Source organism: the organism of the source record quoted next, unplaced genomic scaffold, assembly GCF_019419815.1.
Source record: "Pyrus x bretschneideri cultivar Hongxiangsu unplaced genomic scaffold, Pyrus_bretschneideri_v1 Contig19, whole genome shotgun sequence".
In the NCBI taxonomy this organism is placed as follows: Eukaryota; Viridiplantae; Streptophyta; class Magnoliopsida; order Rosales; family Rosaceae; genus Pyrus; species Pyrus x bretschneideri.
This window is the reverse complement of record NW_025999490.1, coordinates 2,932,106-2,950,309: the sequence shown is the minus strand read 5'-3', so window position 1 is coordinate 2,950,309 and position 18,204 is coordinate 2,932,106. Positions and strand designations below refer to the sequence as shown.

Below are 18,204 nucleotides of genomic sequence, written 5' to 3'. Positions count from 1 at the left end.
ACATATGAGTGATTAGATGACCAGAGCAGAACGAGGGTTAACCACGTCACCAAAGAAACGACCTAACAATCAAAGTCGTAATCATACCCTGATCCTCCACGTGTCAGCACGATACCAAGTATGGTTCTCAGCGGGGCGATGATATAATACCACGTGTGTTGGGTATGTCCTAGCTAGTACCAGGGCAACAGAAGCATGGAAAAGGAGTCATAGAAAAGGAGATGATACGGGCTTGTGGATTTTACCAATTGAAGAGGGAATCTAGTAGGGGCCAGGCAGCTGGAAACACCAGCGGCTTGTCAATATCATCCAGCCAAGCTCAAATTCCCATAAGAATGCAGTTCTATATCCCCATAAGAGCAGTTATAGCGTGAAAACTACATTCATCCAGTAAACAGTAACTGATTTTAATAAACAGTAATCATTTTTTTCATCTTCACCATTGCATTTTAATAGCACTGGTAATAGGCAACAAAGTATTCGTATTTTTTTTATTTTTAAAATAATACAAAATAATTTTATTTGTAATTTCAGATAAGATTTTTAATCGTTCTTGTTGCACCACGTGTCATTATCCGAAAAATTATAAAATAATACAAAATAATTTTATTTGTAATTTCAGATAACATTTTTAATCGTTTTAGTTGCACTACGTGTCATAAAATCCGAAAAGACAATTATTGGTGATGGATTTCCGATAAGATTTTTAATTGTACTCGTTGCGCCACATGTCATTATCCGAAAATACAATTATTGGTGATGGATTTCTGATAAGATTATTATCCAATCATATCGCGACACGTGTCATAATCTGTTTACAATCTTTGAGGATATATGTGGAAAATCGATCAGAAAGAGGAAGAATTGTTTAACCAATCATAAGGAATGTAATTGAAAGTAGTTGAGAAAATATGAAATTGTGATGTAAGGTAGATGATAATGAGAAGGTATTTATAGAAAAGTAAAAACAAATTTCTTTTTGGATTTTTTACAATTTTTTAAATATTTTTATTCAACTAATTAATTTATGATGTTGGATTTAAAAAAATTGAATTCCAACACTTCAGATTGTGCCACATGGCACAACGGTAACTTTTCTTAATTTTAAAACTTTTTTTTCTTTTTTTTTTATTTATAAAGGAGAATAATATCAACCGTTGATCTCAGATCCAACGGTTGGTATTAAATAAGATTTTTTTTACCGTTGCAAATCAGATGGTCCACATTTTATAGCCGTTGAGATCCAACGAATCATGGGAAGCCACGTGGCTTCCCAACGGTAACTTTTTGAAATTGTGTCGCGGGCCCCAAGCGCTGAAACCGTGTCAGGTGACGCGCCCCCACGCTCTTGACAGAAAAAAATAAAAATTAGGCTGACGTCTGGATGATTCAGCCCTGCGTCAGATCCACTTCGGACTCGCGGGCTGGCAATTCTTCACAGGCCTGGTGCTTGAGCCTCCACTGTCCCTCGTGCTCCCCACGCTGGAGTGTGCAGGCCGGGCTCTCGGGCCTTTTTTCCTGGCCTATCCCCTAAGCAAACTCCCACGCTGGAGTTGCTCTAAGAAATCAAGGGGAATCGCATTCCAAAAACAAGAGCTCGTACCATTTGTTTCAAATGGCCTGTCCATGTCAATTAATTGTCATGCATTCATCATACATTCTCTACCCTGTTAATCTCTCTATCATTCCATCCTCTCTTATTTGAACGGTCACGGTTAAGCCACATCAACATCTTATATTGATTTTTTTTATATAGATAATAAGACAAAAAACAATGTGTGAGAGGAGGGGATGGAAAGGGATGAGAATAGGAGGGTGGAGAATCCTCCTCCATACCAATGTTATATTATTCAGATTTTTTAGTACGTTTCTAAGTATTTTATAAACAAATATATGCTCGTTAAATAATAGTACAACTTCTGATCATTTAGTTTTAGAGAATTTTAATGAAAAGTTTTTGATAATATTTAATTTAACGAAAAATCATATTTTTACACTAAAAAGTCAATCATGGTATTATTCATTTTACACTTTATTTTGTCTTTATCGTTAAAACTCAAAGTTTTCAAGTCATTTTCATTAGTTTTCCATTAGTTTTATTGTTAAACTTAACTCCATTAAAATACACAATTTCAATTTAAAATATTGATTTCTAAACTTTAAATTATTTTGTGGGACACAAATTTTATTTCAAATTGTTTACCAAACAATACTTTTGAATAAAATATGTTGCGCGAATTGGAAGAAGTAGCAACTTATCTTATAAGGATTAGGATTATCTTCCCTCCTATTTTCATCTCATTCCCTTCCATTCTCTCACATATTATTTTTTGTCTTATTATCTCTATAAAAAAATTAATATAAAATGTTAACGTGGCTAAATTGTAACCATTCAAATAAGAGGGGAGAGAAGAGGAGAGAGATTAGGAGATAATAGAATCCTCCTCCTTTATAAATATGCAAGGTCGGTTATTAATTCATTAATTTGCTAATTAGGCTACTACCTCAATCAATGCATTTTTCTTGCATGACATAACAAATTTTAACTTTACAACTCAAATACTACCTCCAAAGTTCCTTGATTTGGCCACGGCTAAATAGTTGTTGAATTCTTACCTTGGAATAAATAGAATCAAATATATTGATATTGGTATGATCCGACCTATTATCAAAGGTTAATCCCAAACTTAATGGATCATTATTTTTTTCGGATATATGAAGTGTGAGATCTCACTAAGGTGATTCTTTGGAAATCTTGAATCAACCTAGTATTTGCAGTGCCACTCGATTATTATCAAACTGATTGCAATCGCTAGACAATTTGAAATTTTTTCGAATGATATTCACGCCAATCGGATCCTCTCTAATAAGTTTACTGGAATTGACTCTGTATCAATGGAATCTCTTGATCAGCCACACTGAGATTGAGACACGACTCAGACTCTTGCGGGAGGCAGCAGTGGGGATTCTTGCTCACAAAACGTATGGAGGCGTACAGTCAAACACAATATATAAGCTTTGCACCCAGAGTCTGATCACTTTATTTGCACGCGGACCACCATAACCAAAATCTCTTTTCCTCTCTCATTGTTTTGGGCAGCTAGGTCTGAAAGCTAGTTGGATATAGAGGATCAAAAACCCAAAGGCGAGGTAGACAATTCCAACTTTTCCTCTTAGAGCATTGACAGTGATCAGGTTAACTGCATCGATCGACATAATTTTTCCTTGTATTCTCCAAGGGTTAACATCAAACGCCCCAATGAGGGTCCTCGACAGTACCACTACTATCCACTCTCTACTGCGCGGATAAAACATCTCTAAGACTGGAGAGAGAGGTCCATTTCAGCAGTCAGTCAGTCTTTAAAAAAGTCTGTATAAACCACACATATAATGCTGGCGCGCAGTTTATCTCCATGTCTCTGAATGTCTCCACCATCTTCATGACGCATCATTTCTTTGCATTATTGTTTCAGAAAAAGAAGATTCCACAGAGATGGGAGCCTATGTCTATACAAGCATGTATACTTTTTTCTGTTAGTCTGAATATATACACGTATGGTGCGTTTGTTGCACTGAACTATCTCAGACTGGACTAGCTTCAGGGACTAAATTGGACGTAGACTAAACTAAGCTGGACTAATTTAGTATAGCGTTTAGTGCAGTGTCGGACTAATAACCAAAATAATAAAAAAGAATTCTCTTTTTTCATTTTTTTTTTCTTTTTCTTTTTTCTAGTCAACTGCATTCCTTCTCTTGAAAACAAAGGAACTCTGTACATATATAATTGTGCACCAAATGGATCCAAAAAAAAAAAATTGTGCCCCAATTTCCCTATCTAGAACCTCCATCTCTCTCTCGAAAGTTGCAGAAGGAATTTGGTATGCAGAGCTCCCTTGGTTTTGGTTATTTCCTTTTGGATTTGAGGCAACAAAATTTTCCTATCAAATCTGGGTTTTCCAGAGCTTCAAACGAACTTGGTTTTGCAATTCAAATCTGGGTTTGCAATTCAAATCTGGGATTTGCAATTCGTGTCTGGGTTTTGCGATTCAAATATGGGTTTTACAATCTCAGCGAATCTGGGTTTTGTGATTCAAGCGGATTTGCGAAGATGTGCCGATGTGTGCAGAGAGAGGACGCTATGGTTGCAGAGAAGATGAAGTTGCGGTCGCAGAGAAAAATGAAGTTGTGGTTGCAGAGAGAATGCCAGAAGAGCAACGGGAGTAGGACGAAGCAGGTCTTAGTTGGTCCCGTGGTTTTCGGGGACTCTCACTAAGAACTGTTAGCGATGTCGTTAGTCTGGGCGAGTCCCAGCTAATCTCATTAATATTAGTTACTTATCACAACAAATGCTAGACTACACTAAAAGTTAATCTAGTCTAGTCCAATAAAACTTAGTGAAGCTAAACAAACGGCCGTATAGATAAAGGTAAGGTTTCTCTCTAGCTAGTTAATCCGGTTAAAACATTTAAAACTCGAATACATGTTTGGTGATAGCTTTGTGAGTAGCAAAAGATTCTGGCTAAATATATATATATATATATATATATATAGTTAGAAATTGACTATAAAAGTTCAGAAGGAGCGACTCCAAATGCACTACTGGGTTATAAACAAAGAACTACAAAATGATTTCTTTCAATTACTCAACTTCCTTCATTTAATTTTTGTAGTTCATTTGTAACTGTATTTAGCCTGAATCTCTTAGTCCTTGCAAATCTCTCATCCAAGTATAGCTTTTTTGAATTGTTTAGATTTATAATTTTATGGATAGTCTCTTGTAACTGTTATTGTCTATACAAAAACTCACTCCATGTTAAACATCCAAATAAAACCCAAAATTCAATAGTTAGCCATGTTTTTTTTTTTTTTTTGTCGAACGATAAATTTGTTAGATTAGATGTTAAATAAGAAAGACTGATCAAATAATAGGTTAATAGACATTTAATTGCATTGAAAACAATAAAATGCAAAATTTATTATTAATCATAAGTCAAACCAAACCCACATTACACTCTATGAGGGTATTTTAGGAACACGATTATGATAAAAACTGACATAGCAAGCTTGTTAAGGAAATTTGCATACTTGGAATCTACTAAATGGGATTTAAGTTGTCATTCAATATTACGGTCTGGTCATATTCTTCTTTACTTGTAAATGAGAGGTATTAGGTTTGAATCTCGTAGATGGTGAATTTGATCCAAATTAGGTTGCCCATTGTGTGGTTTAACTGAAATCTCCCCTCTCTTTAGTTAAAAATATATCATTGTACTAAAAAAAAAGGGGGGGGGGTTTAAGTTTGAAAAAATAAAAAGGATGAGTTTTAAGTGAGAGAAAATAAGTTTTAAGGGGAAAACTCTCATTTTCAGTAATTTTATTATATAAAAATTTTATATTCTCCCACCATCTGACAGAAAGTTGTATATACATATATGCGCAGTGATAGTAAGAGTTCTAATGCATTCTTAAAAAGAAGAAAATGTTTCGAAAGCATTGAACGAGTAATGGAATGTCGTAAACTTCTTTTTATTAAAAGCAATATTACTATACTAAGGAATAAGGACCCGAAACACAGTGATTAAAGAACAAGATGCCCCATCCATCAATGCCATCCAACACTTGCTTAAAGTCTCATTTGATATAAAAATAGTTAACTAGCCATATTATTTCAAAAATATATAATATTCTTGAAATTAAGAAGTTTCGACTATTTAGAATTTTAGAGTATCATTCTTACTAGGTCCATTGTCATGCCTCCATATGGAACGCTTGTTTGCTTGAACTAGTTGCAGTTGAGATGCAAGCGAAGTACCCGAAACCTTCACAAATTCACACCAGTAAATAAAACAATCCGAAACTTGTTATTTTTTGCTTCAAGTAATCACATATAATAGAGCGCGTGAAGAAAGCATTTTTTAAATTACGGCGTGTTAAGCATGACTTACATGTTTCAAATGTATTTGTATGCGTAAATTGACAAAAGAAAAGTCAAATATTTGAAGTAAATGAATAATCTTAGTTCATGCTAGAAGAAACCCCTCATAAAACAATTAAAGCAGCTGAATTTACATAATAAAATCGATCATTATAGAATTTACATTAAGAATAAAGAAAATAATATTTAATAAACAATTGATTGAATCACATTATGGCTAGCCCATTGTGAGACTAAGCTCACCCCTCTCCCTTAATGTAGATAATATTGTTTGTTAAAAAAAAATCATTTGATAACTAATTTAATCACATTATTATCTGCGTGCAGAAGACCTTTTTTATAACCGGCATTTAATAAACAACTGATTGATCACATTATTGATAGCTCATTGTGAGGCTAAGCCAGCCCCCTTCACCTTAGTGTAGATAATATCGTTTGTTAAAAAAAAAATCATTTGACAACTAATTTAATCACATTATTATCCGCGTGCAAATTATTTTTTTTATAACCAACATTACACGCCTTTTAAGATGTTTTGAACGTGTTTAAAAATAGAGAAAATAATATTTAATAATCAACTGATTGAATCACATTATTAATAGCTCATTGTGAGGCTAAGCCCACCCCTCCCCCTTAGCGTAGATAATATCGTTTGTTTAAAAAAAAAAATCATTTGACAACTAATCTAATCACATTATTATTCGTGTGCGAAAGAATTTTTTTTATAACCGGCATTACATACCTCTTAAGATGTTTTGAATGTGTTTAAAATAGAGAAAATAATATTTAATAAACAGCTGATTGAATCACATTAGCCCATTGTGGGGCTAAGCTCATCCCCCTCCCCCTTAGTGTAGATAATATCGTTTGTTAAAAAAAATAATCATTTGACAATTAATTTAATCACATGGTTATCCGCGTGCAAATGATCTTTTTTATAATCAGCATTACACGCCTCTTAAGATGTTTTGAACATGTAAAAAAAAAAAATCATTTGACAACTAATTTAATCATATTATTATCCGCGTACGAATGACTTTTTTTATAACCGGCATTACACGCCTCTTAAGACTTTTTGAACGTGTTTAAAAATAGAGAAATTGAATCAAATTATTACTAGCCTATTATGAGATACTAATTATTTAAAAAAAAAACACACACACACGCACACACACACACAAATTAATTATTAAAAAAATACTATTAAAATGACGAAAATGCCCCTACCTTATTTGATGCATTATTTTGGGATGCCTTTCAAGTTTTTTTGTTTTGAAGGCATTTTTGTCCAATTATTTTTGTTAAAGCTTGGTGACACAAAAACTCTATTCACCTTTTCTTCTCTCTTTATATATAACTAGCCTTCATGCACGTGCTCACGAGCATGCAGAATGTATTTTTTGAATCACGACGTGATACTCGAGACTTAAATATTTTAAATGTATTTATATGCTTAAATTGACAAATATTTGAGGTAAATCAATAATTTTATATCATACTAGAAGAAATCTCTCATAAACCAATTAAAGCAGCTGAATTCACATAATAAAAGCGATCTTTATAGAATTTACATTAAGAAAAAAGAAAATAATATTTAATAAACACTTGATTGAATCACATTATTACTAGCCTATCGTGAGGTGAATCCCACCTCATTCCCCCTTAGTGTAGATAACATCGTTTATTTAAAAAAAAAAAAAACAATCATTTGACAATTAATTTAATCACATTATTATCCGTGTGTAAAAGACATTTGACAATTTATTTAATTACATTGTTATCTGCGTGTGAAAAACTCTTTGTATTTTTTTCTCTCTTCCAACTTATATTTATATTATATTTTATGATAATCAAATTACCAAATTACCCCTGTGTTATTTGATATATTCTATTGGACTGATTTTGGATTTTTTTGGTTGAAAGGCAATTTTGTCTTAATAATTTTGTCGAATGGGCGTGACCCCAAAATTTTGTCGGCATGCGTGAGCCTCCGGCTTTCTATTATAGTAGATAGATGTGAGTTTGATAAGATTTGACCCTTGGGAAGTTTGACCTGACTTAATAAAAGTTGCTGTTCCACACGCTATTATTCTTTTCCTACACAAGCAAAGTATCATGCTTTAATCAGCACCTGAAAACGATTAGGAAACAAAATAACAAAGTGACCATACGGTTATTTCATTTCCTAACATAAATATCATTATATGGACTATCTTATAATCTTAGGAAAACTAATGAAAAATACTTGAAAACTTTGAGTTTTAATAATGAAGATAAAATAAAGGGTAAAATGAATAGTACTAGAATTGACTTTTTAGTGTAAAAATATAATTTTTCGTTAAAGTGAACAATACTGAGAGTTTTTCGTTAAAGCTTCCTATTCAAAGTGGTCTTTTGTGTCCTTTGACCAAATGCATGTGCCTATGGCAGTTCATAAAATTCTCGTTTTTTTATGAATAATGCTTGAAAAATATTTTTTAGATTTAATTTTGCAAAATATGACATGATTATTGATGATTGGTTCATTAGTTAAATGTTATTGAACGTGCTTATTATTTTCTACTAGTGACATATTATGTGATTTACAAATTTAGTCTAAAAAATTTATCTACCTAACATTACTCTTTTTTATTGATTATTTTTCATTTTTCATGTCTCCCAAATGGATTAATTGGCTAGGGCCGCTAGGCTGAACCCGGCCAGTTTAACCATAAATAATTGATATTCACCAGAAAATGGAGAGTTAAATATATGTACAAATTCTTACTATGTACAAGGGTGACATTAACAATAAATAAATTGGGAGAAATGAGACAATCTCAAAAGTGAGATTTTTTGTAGACTTTTTACTGTCTCATATTTTTTACAATGTTTTTATAATAAGGGTGTGATATTCACACACCTCTTTTTACTTCTCACACATCCTTTTAATTTTCGGGCGTCGGATCAGATGAATTGAAGAAGATTAAGGGACATAAATCAACAAGAGATGTGTGAGAAGTAAAAAGGGGTATGTGGATAGCACACCCCTTATAATATTGGCACAAAAATTAGCGTTAAAATATGAGACGGCAAAGAATCTATAGAAAGTTTCACTTTGAGAATCTCTTTAACATTTCTCATAAAATGGGTTAATTTATTGCTCAACTATAATGAAATTGACAGCTTAGTTCATTGGGGCCAGCTAATAATAGAAATTTTCTTGTTCGCTATGCTAGTGGACAAGTGAAAATCTTTGTCCTGAGGATTTCGGAATGTACCAACCATTTTGACCATTCTTTGTTTTTGTTGATAGTTGATGCTAGGTGACATTTTCTGGACCATTCTTTCCAAGTTTGTTCCTCAATTAGATGCGTCAAAAGAAAAAATTATAAATAATTCACAAATATTCTTATGTTATTCGTCCCTCTATTAGCCTACTTGTCAAGTTAGCTTTATTTTTATGACGCACGAGAATTTTTTTCTGATTCTTTTTGTGAGGATTCTAAAAATTCATAAATCGTATCTATTCATTATATATTATGCGCTTAGGTACTATTTGTCTTCAATTTTAAATAAAATAATTTCTGACCTTACAATGTACGATAAATAAACATAATTTATGAATTATCGAGATCCTCACAAAAAGAATATGAAAAGAATCCTTATTGTTTTTTGACATTGAAGTCAGTTGTCCCATCTTTTTACCTGCATGGGGTCATATTGATGATATGTAGATTAATAAAGGAGTTTTTAGATGCGGTCCTTATCAATCAATATTATTTGATTAAAATCTTGTTGGTTTTCAATTTTTGATCTAAGTCTTTGAAATTAATGTGATAATTTATTTATATTTATGTTACTATATTTTTTAAATTAAAAATTGAAATTTATAGTTGTTTATGTTAATGGGATTTTAAATAAAAACTCATAATTTGTGGGATTAAAAATATTAAAATATAAATTATACTATTTGTGTGTGTGTGTGTGTGTGTGTGTGTGTAAACATGGGTACATTCATCATAATCAACAAAAAAAATTATTGTACCAAAACATGGGTACATTCTTCAAAACCACAAAAAAAAAAACAAAACGAAAAAAGATATTAGGCTTAATAACATTAGTAAATTTCTTTGATAAAACTTGACATGGATACATTTTCAAAATCAAAGAAAAAACATGTATCCATATAAATTTAAAAATGGATTAGAAAAAAAAATTGAATAGATTTTATATTAAAAAAATGGTACATTTTACATATAACAAATTGGTATATTTAAGAATGGATACATTTTAAGATTAAAAACTTGAAAAAATTACATGAATGGGTACATGTGACATCCCACATCACTCAGGGGAGTGATCCTTAAATGTATATTCTCATCCCTACCTAGCACGAGGCCTTTTGGGAGCTCACTGGCTTCGGGTTCCGTAGGAACTCCGAAGTTAAGCGAGAAGGGGGCTAAAGCAATCCAATGATAGGTGACCCACTGGGAAGTTGCTCGTGAGTTCCCAAAAACAAAACCGTGAGGGAATGGTAAGCCCAAAGCGGACAATATCGTGCTACGGTGGTGGAGCGAGCCCGGGAAGTGATCCGCCCCGAGCCGAGATGTGACAATTTGGTATCAGAGCCTAACCCTGGCCGTGGTGTGCCGACGAGGACGTCAGGCCCTAAGGGGGGTGGATTGTGACATCCCACATCACCCAGGGGAGTGATCCTTAAATGTATATTCTCATCTCTACCTAGCACGAGGCCTTTTGGGAGCTCACCGGCTTCGGGTTCCGTAGGAACTCCGAAGTTAAGCGAGAAGGGGGCTAGAGCAATCCCATGATGGGTGACCCACTGGGAAGTTGCTCGTGAGTTCCCAAAAAGCAAAACTGTGAGGGAATGGTAAGCCCAAAGCGGACAATATCGTGCTACGGTAATGGAGCGAGCCCGGGAAGTGATCTGCCCCGGGTCGGGATGTGACAGTACATATAAGATTAAAAAATTGAAAACATTTTTTTAAAAAGACGAATGGGTACAAACTTATTCTAATTTTTTATTTATTTTGGAAATTTTTTGGATTAAAAATTAGTCAGGAGTTTAACAAAGGTGTGAGTATTAAAATCCTAAATCAATTATTAATTTTTATTTAAAAAAAATTATGTAACTGACATGTAAATTCGTTATTACATTAATACTAGGGACTTAGATCAAAATCTAAAAACTAATAAGATTTTAGTTAATGAATATTAGTAACTAGGGACCGAATACTAATTTTTTCATTAATAAATGTTATATGGACAAAATGTAAGAACTTTCGTTTTTGAATAAATTCTTAACCTTCTAGATATAGATAGAGATTCATCGTGACATATATGACGTTCATATGGTGATTTTGTAGTAAAAGGTAGGCATATGGAGTGTCGTGTCAAAAGATAATAAATAGCCAACTTGATAGTTTGAAAAATGAAAGGACAAGAATGTAAAACTCTATAACTTTAGGGTAGGAAAATATCAAAATTTTAAATTATATGGATCAAATTGTAATATGCCCCAAAAAATAAGCGTGCGAACTGTAAATTGACCATTATATTTTGCCCCTTTTGTATTTGACATGAGATTCATTAAACTACAGAAGAACTTCGGGGGCGAAAAAAAAAAAAAAAAAAAAAAAAACAGAAGAACACGTAGGTGTACCAAATAAATTTTTGTATTAATGTATTTAGTGCTACAACCTTTGTGTGTGTGTGTGTGTGTTTTTTTTTTAAATACTTCTCGAATTCAATCTTCAAAGTAGAATTTGATTTAAGGGTGATGAACACTTGATCTTGACTCATGTTTGTGGTTTCTTTAATGGCCTTTGCCACTTGATCTTAAACGAAAGTAGACCACGAGTAATGTCACGTGGTGAGTTGGCTTCAGCTTTAGTGGTGGATGAATTTGAATTCCGTAATTTGTGAGATTGATTTTTTGATTTGACTTAACTTGAGCTAATTTAATTTAGCTCTTAATTGAATCATAATCTTTAATTAAAAAAAAAACCCTAATTGATATAATTTCATCAAATTATAGTTGATTTGTCCCCTTTTGTATTTGATTTGATTTAATTTAGAATAATTGATTTAATTTAGTCATTAATTAAATCGAAATCAGAAATTTAAGGAATTAAACCCCAATTGAGATATTTGATCAATTAGGGCTAATTTTCTCTTTTTGACTTGATTTGATTTGTTTAATAGAGGTCTCAGATGTTGACATGTGTCATTTTTAATGACACGTCTGACTTTGATGAGTCACATGCAATGTTTGCAATTTGACGAGACACATAGTATGTACCATATGAGCCCTAGCGAGCCAAAATTTAATTTTTTAACGAATTTACTTCATTAAAATTTCGATGTCTACAATGAAAGGATGGGATCAATCCTTGGAAGACAAAGGAGATTTTATTCATAAACTGGAGGAACGCGATGAAAGCAACAAGCTTCCCTTACTTTATATTAAATTTCTTTTCCCACCTTTAGACTTGCACTTGAAGCTTTTCCAGTGGAGGAAGGTCTGGGGCGGAGTGTTTTTATTTTATTCTAGTTCTAATGTTGGAAATAATATATTTTTAATTTTTTATGTAAATAGGAAATTGTAGTTAAATCTTTTACGTGCCATTAGACATTATCGAGTGACACATAAAGTTTTACAAAAATTTGTCTCCTCTAATTACTCATGTGTGTATACCTCACTCTTATTCGGCAGCTAACCAAACTTGTAAATGCCACTAAAACACATATCACCATAATAAAGAAAACAACTGATTAAATTTACGTAAAAATTACGGTTATGAATAAGATGAAGAACCTCACTAAAAACAATTAATCAAAGTCAGCTATATCCCTTTCATCCCAATGCGAAAAGAATGGTACCGCTTTCATGCTTGCATAATCCTTTTTATTATTTAGTTAATTTTTTATTATTATATGCAAGTGATGTGATTAGGGGTAGCTTTGGGACCTTAAGGTGCTAGCTAGCCACTTTGATGTTAATTAACATAAAAGGGATGGGATTTTACAGTTGATTACTGTTTAGCAGTAATAATATTGGAATCTTTGTTGGAGAAAGGGTTTAGGATCAGATTGATTCTTTTTTCTTTTAAATACCATATCTAAGCAATCAAATATCAAGTTTCTTCTTTTATCGTTTTACCTTAATGTATTAGAACTTTTACGCATGGAAATCCGCATCACATTTACGTGTAAAACAACAAACATTTCGATTAATTTAAGCTCTTGATCTTTACCCTAACCAGTCTCCTAACTTGAATGATGAGTGATGACACCCTCATGGAATCAGAAAGGTAGAAGAAGAGAAGTAACATTTTATCTTCTACTTTATATTAAAATGGATTGGTTATCTTTTCTTCTTTCTTTTATGGGAAACTTTAATGAAAAGCTCTCAGTACTGTTTATTTTAACGAAAAATCATATTTTTACACTAAAAAGTCAATCCTTGTACTATTCACTTTACTCTTTAGTTTGTTATTTTCGTTACAACTCAAAATTTTCAAGTCATTTTTATTAGTTTTTTTTTTCTTTTTATGTTAAGAGAACTAAAAAGTATTGATGCTACTTCCAGTTTCTTACGGAATATTTTTGGTACAATTCTGACAGAATCTCTTTCAATAGTTTTCATATTGAGAGATTTTTCAGTGTGTCTATCACACGAAATGGTACATCACGTGTCCATATATAAATTGTGGGTTATGTATGTTAAAAGGTTAATAACTTAAAAATTAAAATTTTCCACTACTTACATAAAAACACGTAGTGTACCATCCGTATTCCCGTCACAGCTAAAAATTTCCCTCTCATACCTCAGAAGGTACGTAAGCATATAGTGGCAGTCACCTAATTTACTAATCAAATATGTTTATCAAATGATGTACATAAACATCATAATAACCCTAATTAAAAAATTAAATTTGGCAATCAAATTTTGCAAATGATGTCCATATATACTCATAATTATCACTGAAATGGGATCTCGTTTGCACTTGATCGTAATCTTTAATTAACAGAGAGCTTTCCATTTTTCGAACCAGAATTAGGAAAACCAATTAAGTATCATTTTGGACTCGTTTATATTAAAACATCTCTAAAAGGAAAAGTTTCATAAGAATATCGTTGAATGGCAGCACCTGTGGTTTTCTCGTGAATCAGAATTCATCGTGTAACAGGCTAACAGCTGCTCCAAATTACCTTCCTTTATCTTATGTCTCTGTTTTTTTTTTTTTTGGGGTGGGGTGGTGGTGGTGGGAATATAGGAGACATCTCACAACACATCGGTAGATTAATTCTCTTCTTCATCCAGCGGTACTATATAAAACGGTATCGTATTTCTGTCTTCGAGTTAAACGGAGTACTAAAGCAAATTCGGTGACCCAAGAAATGCATCCATGAGATTTTGTACTCAGATTAGAAATTTTGAGCATTTACTCAGCTTTCCTCTTAATTTTTACCTTATCCTCAATAGGGTAAAGGTTTCCTTTCTTCTTTTTGGTAAGGAAGCAAGTAAAGGTTTTGTACAGTTGGTCGAAATGGTAACTCAGCATGTAACTGGAAGTAAAAGAATATAACTCGTGACTCATTTTTGAAAATAAATAGTATTTCATTAATCAGATAAATCATTATCAATACATGCCATACATATCTCGAAAGTTCTATAAATAACAAAAACATATTTATATAATATAAGAGAATACATCTACAATAACAATATCAATATTATATAAAAGTGAATGCAGTGGTCCTCTTCTATGTAGCATAGTAATATAAAATTTGAGAGAATTTCGAAATATTTTATATTTCAATTTTGAACGTCCATTTTTTATTAAGAATTTAATAACTATGTGGAATATTCCAGAACATTTAGAACATATCTTTTACGTAATTAAAAATACAGAAAGAATGCGGCAAAAAAAAAAAAAAACAAAAACAAAAACAAAAAGAATAAAACAGGTGTATTCAGTTAGGCATTTGAAGTTTACAATTTCATATGGTATTCAATAAAATATTTAAATATATCCCTAGATTTTTATGAATTTATTTAAATTTTAAAGTAGAATTATTGATATCAAAATCTTTCAAAATCTCAACGAAATACGTAAACTTCATATATTTATGAATCTTTTAAAATTTCAATTGAATACACATCTTTAATACCGTCTTTACACATAAACTTGACATTCTTGTGTTCAACTTTGGAATAAAGGTGGGTCTCACATTTAGATATCCTCTCAGTTAAAAAAATTTGTGAATAAAAATATATCAACTTTGGGTCTAGAGATAGAATTACTTACATGAAAATAGGAAAAATAATTTTTCTCTCCCTCGAAAGTATAAACTCCACCAATAACTTCATTCTTATCATATTTTTGTACTATAATTATATACCATCTTAAGTGATATCAGATGTGAAGAGTCATATCATCTAAATTAATTAACATTTAATTTCAAAATGTTAATCAATAATTAATAAAAAAAATTATTAATTAAATAATGATTATGATATACAATGAGTCTCATTCTTCCACCTAAGATTATTTAAGTGTATTAATTAATAAAAATATTGAAATTAAATGATACAGCTTCTCCAACCCATCAGCCATCTAAGATGATAAATAAATGTGATATAAAATTATGGTAAGAATAACTTACTCTAAACACTACACCAACCAAGCGAACACACAAAAGTCAGATGGCTCCTCTTTATAGTTGCTAACGCCTCTATATCCCTCCCTCATGCATAAGCAAACCCTCACACCTTTCCCCCATTTAAACCCCCCATCACCCTCCTCCTGCACATTCTCGCCCAACTCAAACTCCGAAAGCTTACAAACCCTCTTCTTCTTCCACGATTGAACCAATCTCTCTATCTAGACTCTTTCTCTCTCTAAAAACACATATCTATTAGCTATGGTGGTTCTGTCACAACCAGCTGCATTAGACCATTTTTCTGACCTAATCAAAACATGCAAGCCCACGGGCCTGTTCGCCGGCATCCCAGTCGTCGACCTTTCGAGGCCTGACGCAAAGCACCGCATAGTCAGGGCCTGTGAGGAGTACGGCATATTCAAAGTGATCAACCATGGAGTTCCATTGGAATTCATGACCACTCTGGAAGCCCAAGCTCTCAAATTTTTCAGCCTGCCACAGTCGGAGAAGGACAAGGCTGGCCCCGCCGACCCTTTCGGCTACGGCAGCAAGAGAATCGGTCCAAACGGCGACATGGGTTGGATCGAATATATCCTCCTCAACACCAATCCTGATATCACATCTCACAAGTCCCTCTCCATTCTAAAGGAAAACCCTGAAATTTTCCGGTAAAAATTCTTACAAAAAACAGAGTACTCTGTTCTTCTCTGTTTTTATTTATTTTCATTTTGTACAAGCGATACTGGAAAACATAGAACATCAGGTGCAACGTTAAACACTTTTCATGGTCTGCCTTACAAAGAAACAAAAACATAAATTAAGTATAGTAACGCTCATTTTTGGTCTCCTGCGCTCGTTTCAAATTCTTTACTCTTAAACTAATTTACTTTTTCTTTTTTCAGTGCTGCAGTTGAAGATTATATTACGGCAGTGAAGAACATGACTTTTGCAGTGCTCGAAATGGTGGCTGATGGGCTGGGGATTGAGCAAAGGAATGTGCTGAGCAAGCTCTTGACAGATGAGAAGAGTGACTCATGTTTCAGGCTAAACTACTATCCGCCATGTCCAGAGCTTCAGGCATTGAGTGGACGAAATTTGATAGGGTTTGGGGAGCACACAGACCCACAGATCGTTTCTGTCCTGAAATCCAACAACACATCAGGCCTGCAGATCTGTATCAAGGATGGGACTTGGGTCACAGTAGCACCTGATCAGACTGCCTTTTTCATCAATGTTGGTGATTGCTTGCAGGTACCCATTTAAATGAAACTCTTTCATTGTTTATATTATATATAGATAATATATACACAGACACATATATACATACATACATATATATATTTATAAATTTTAAGTTTGTCTTTTCACTATTTTATTAGTTTTCTCTGGAAATTAAGGTCAAAACCTAACTTCTAGCAGGCGACTTGCATTTCATCTTTGTTTTTCTTCCATAACGCACTCTTACGACATGCGACAACCAGCACTTCCTCTTCACTATTTGAAATTTACCCTAAAATATCTTATTGCTGTTGCGTCGGCCGTGAAATCTTTTAGCGGCCCACATATAGCTTTTTGCAGAGCAAAGTAATATAAACTGGCTGTTCTTGCTAACTTGGGAGTGGGATTTTGATGCAGGTGATGACTAATGGGCGGTTTAAGAGTGTGAAACATAGGGTTTTGGCTGACACAGTTAGTTCAAGGATTTCAATGATCTACTTTGGAGGGCCACCTTTGAGTGAGAAGATAGCACCTCTGCCGTCACTAATGGCAGAAGAAGAAGAGAGCTTGTACATGGAGTTCACGTGGAGTGAATACAAAAAGTCTGCGTACAGGTCAAGGCTGGCTGATTACAGGCTAGGACTCTTTGAGAAGTCTGCTCCTGTGATGCTGTCCAATTCCCAACGTTAGTAACCAATATATTTGGGTTTTAGTCTAAAGCTCAGAATAGGTGTGAAAAAGTTGACTCCAATCCACTCATGTTTTTGCCATAGATGGCAAACAAATAGGTTGTTCTTGATCTGTCATCTTCTTTTATTTTATTTCTTCCATCTGTTCCTTTTCTTTGAACTTTTTTCCTCTAGTTCTTTGTTTGGATGTAACAACCAACCTTCTACCATTAATGCGAGTCTTATCATCTTCATGTCTTCTTGTTCAGAACAATCCGTTAGGGTTTGCATGCATGTATAAACTGTGTTGAATGTGTCATACTTACCGGTTAGCTATTAATATTGGTCTCTATTTTGTTGATGATATTTCTGAATTTGAATTATTCATTATCTGAATTACAAGACGTATTATCCTCAATAATCAACCATTTTATCTTGTTTTTCACGAACAATATGATATTTACAAGTCATTTACATAATACATAGGGATGTCAATTCTAACCGTTAAACTCAATAACCGTGGATAACTGTCCGAATGAATTGGATTTGGATATGAAAATTCGGGTATGGTATGAATATGGGGAAAAACCGTGAACTTTATTCGGTTATGATTTTGGATATGGTTATAGGGGTCTTCAATTCATATCCGTCCCCGAATTCGACCCGAATATATTGTGTGTGTGTATATATATATTTGATATATAATATAATTTT

At 33.1% G+C, this 18,204-nt stretch overlaps 1 protein-coding gene across 1 annotated transcript; it reads left to right on the top strand.

The window, feature by feature from the left end:
- The first annotated feature begins 15,648 nt into the window (after nt 1–15,648).
- LOC125476487 (gibberellin 2-beta-dioxygenase-like) lies at nt 15,649–17,744 on the top strand. Its single transcript, XM_048582683.1, has 3 exons — nt 15,649–16,272; nt 16,507–16,855; nt 17,240–17,744. Exons 1-3 carry the CDS (start codon nt 15,866–15,868, stop codon nt 17,510–17,512), a joined length of 1,029 nt encoding a protein of 342 aa, XP_048438640.1. The 5' UTR covers nt 15,649–15,865; the 3' UTR covers nt 17,513–17,744.
- The last annotated feature ends 460 nt before the right edge of the window (nt 17,745–18,204 follow it).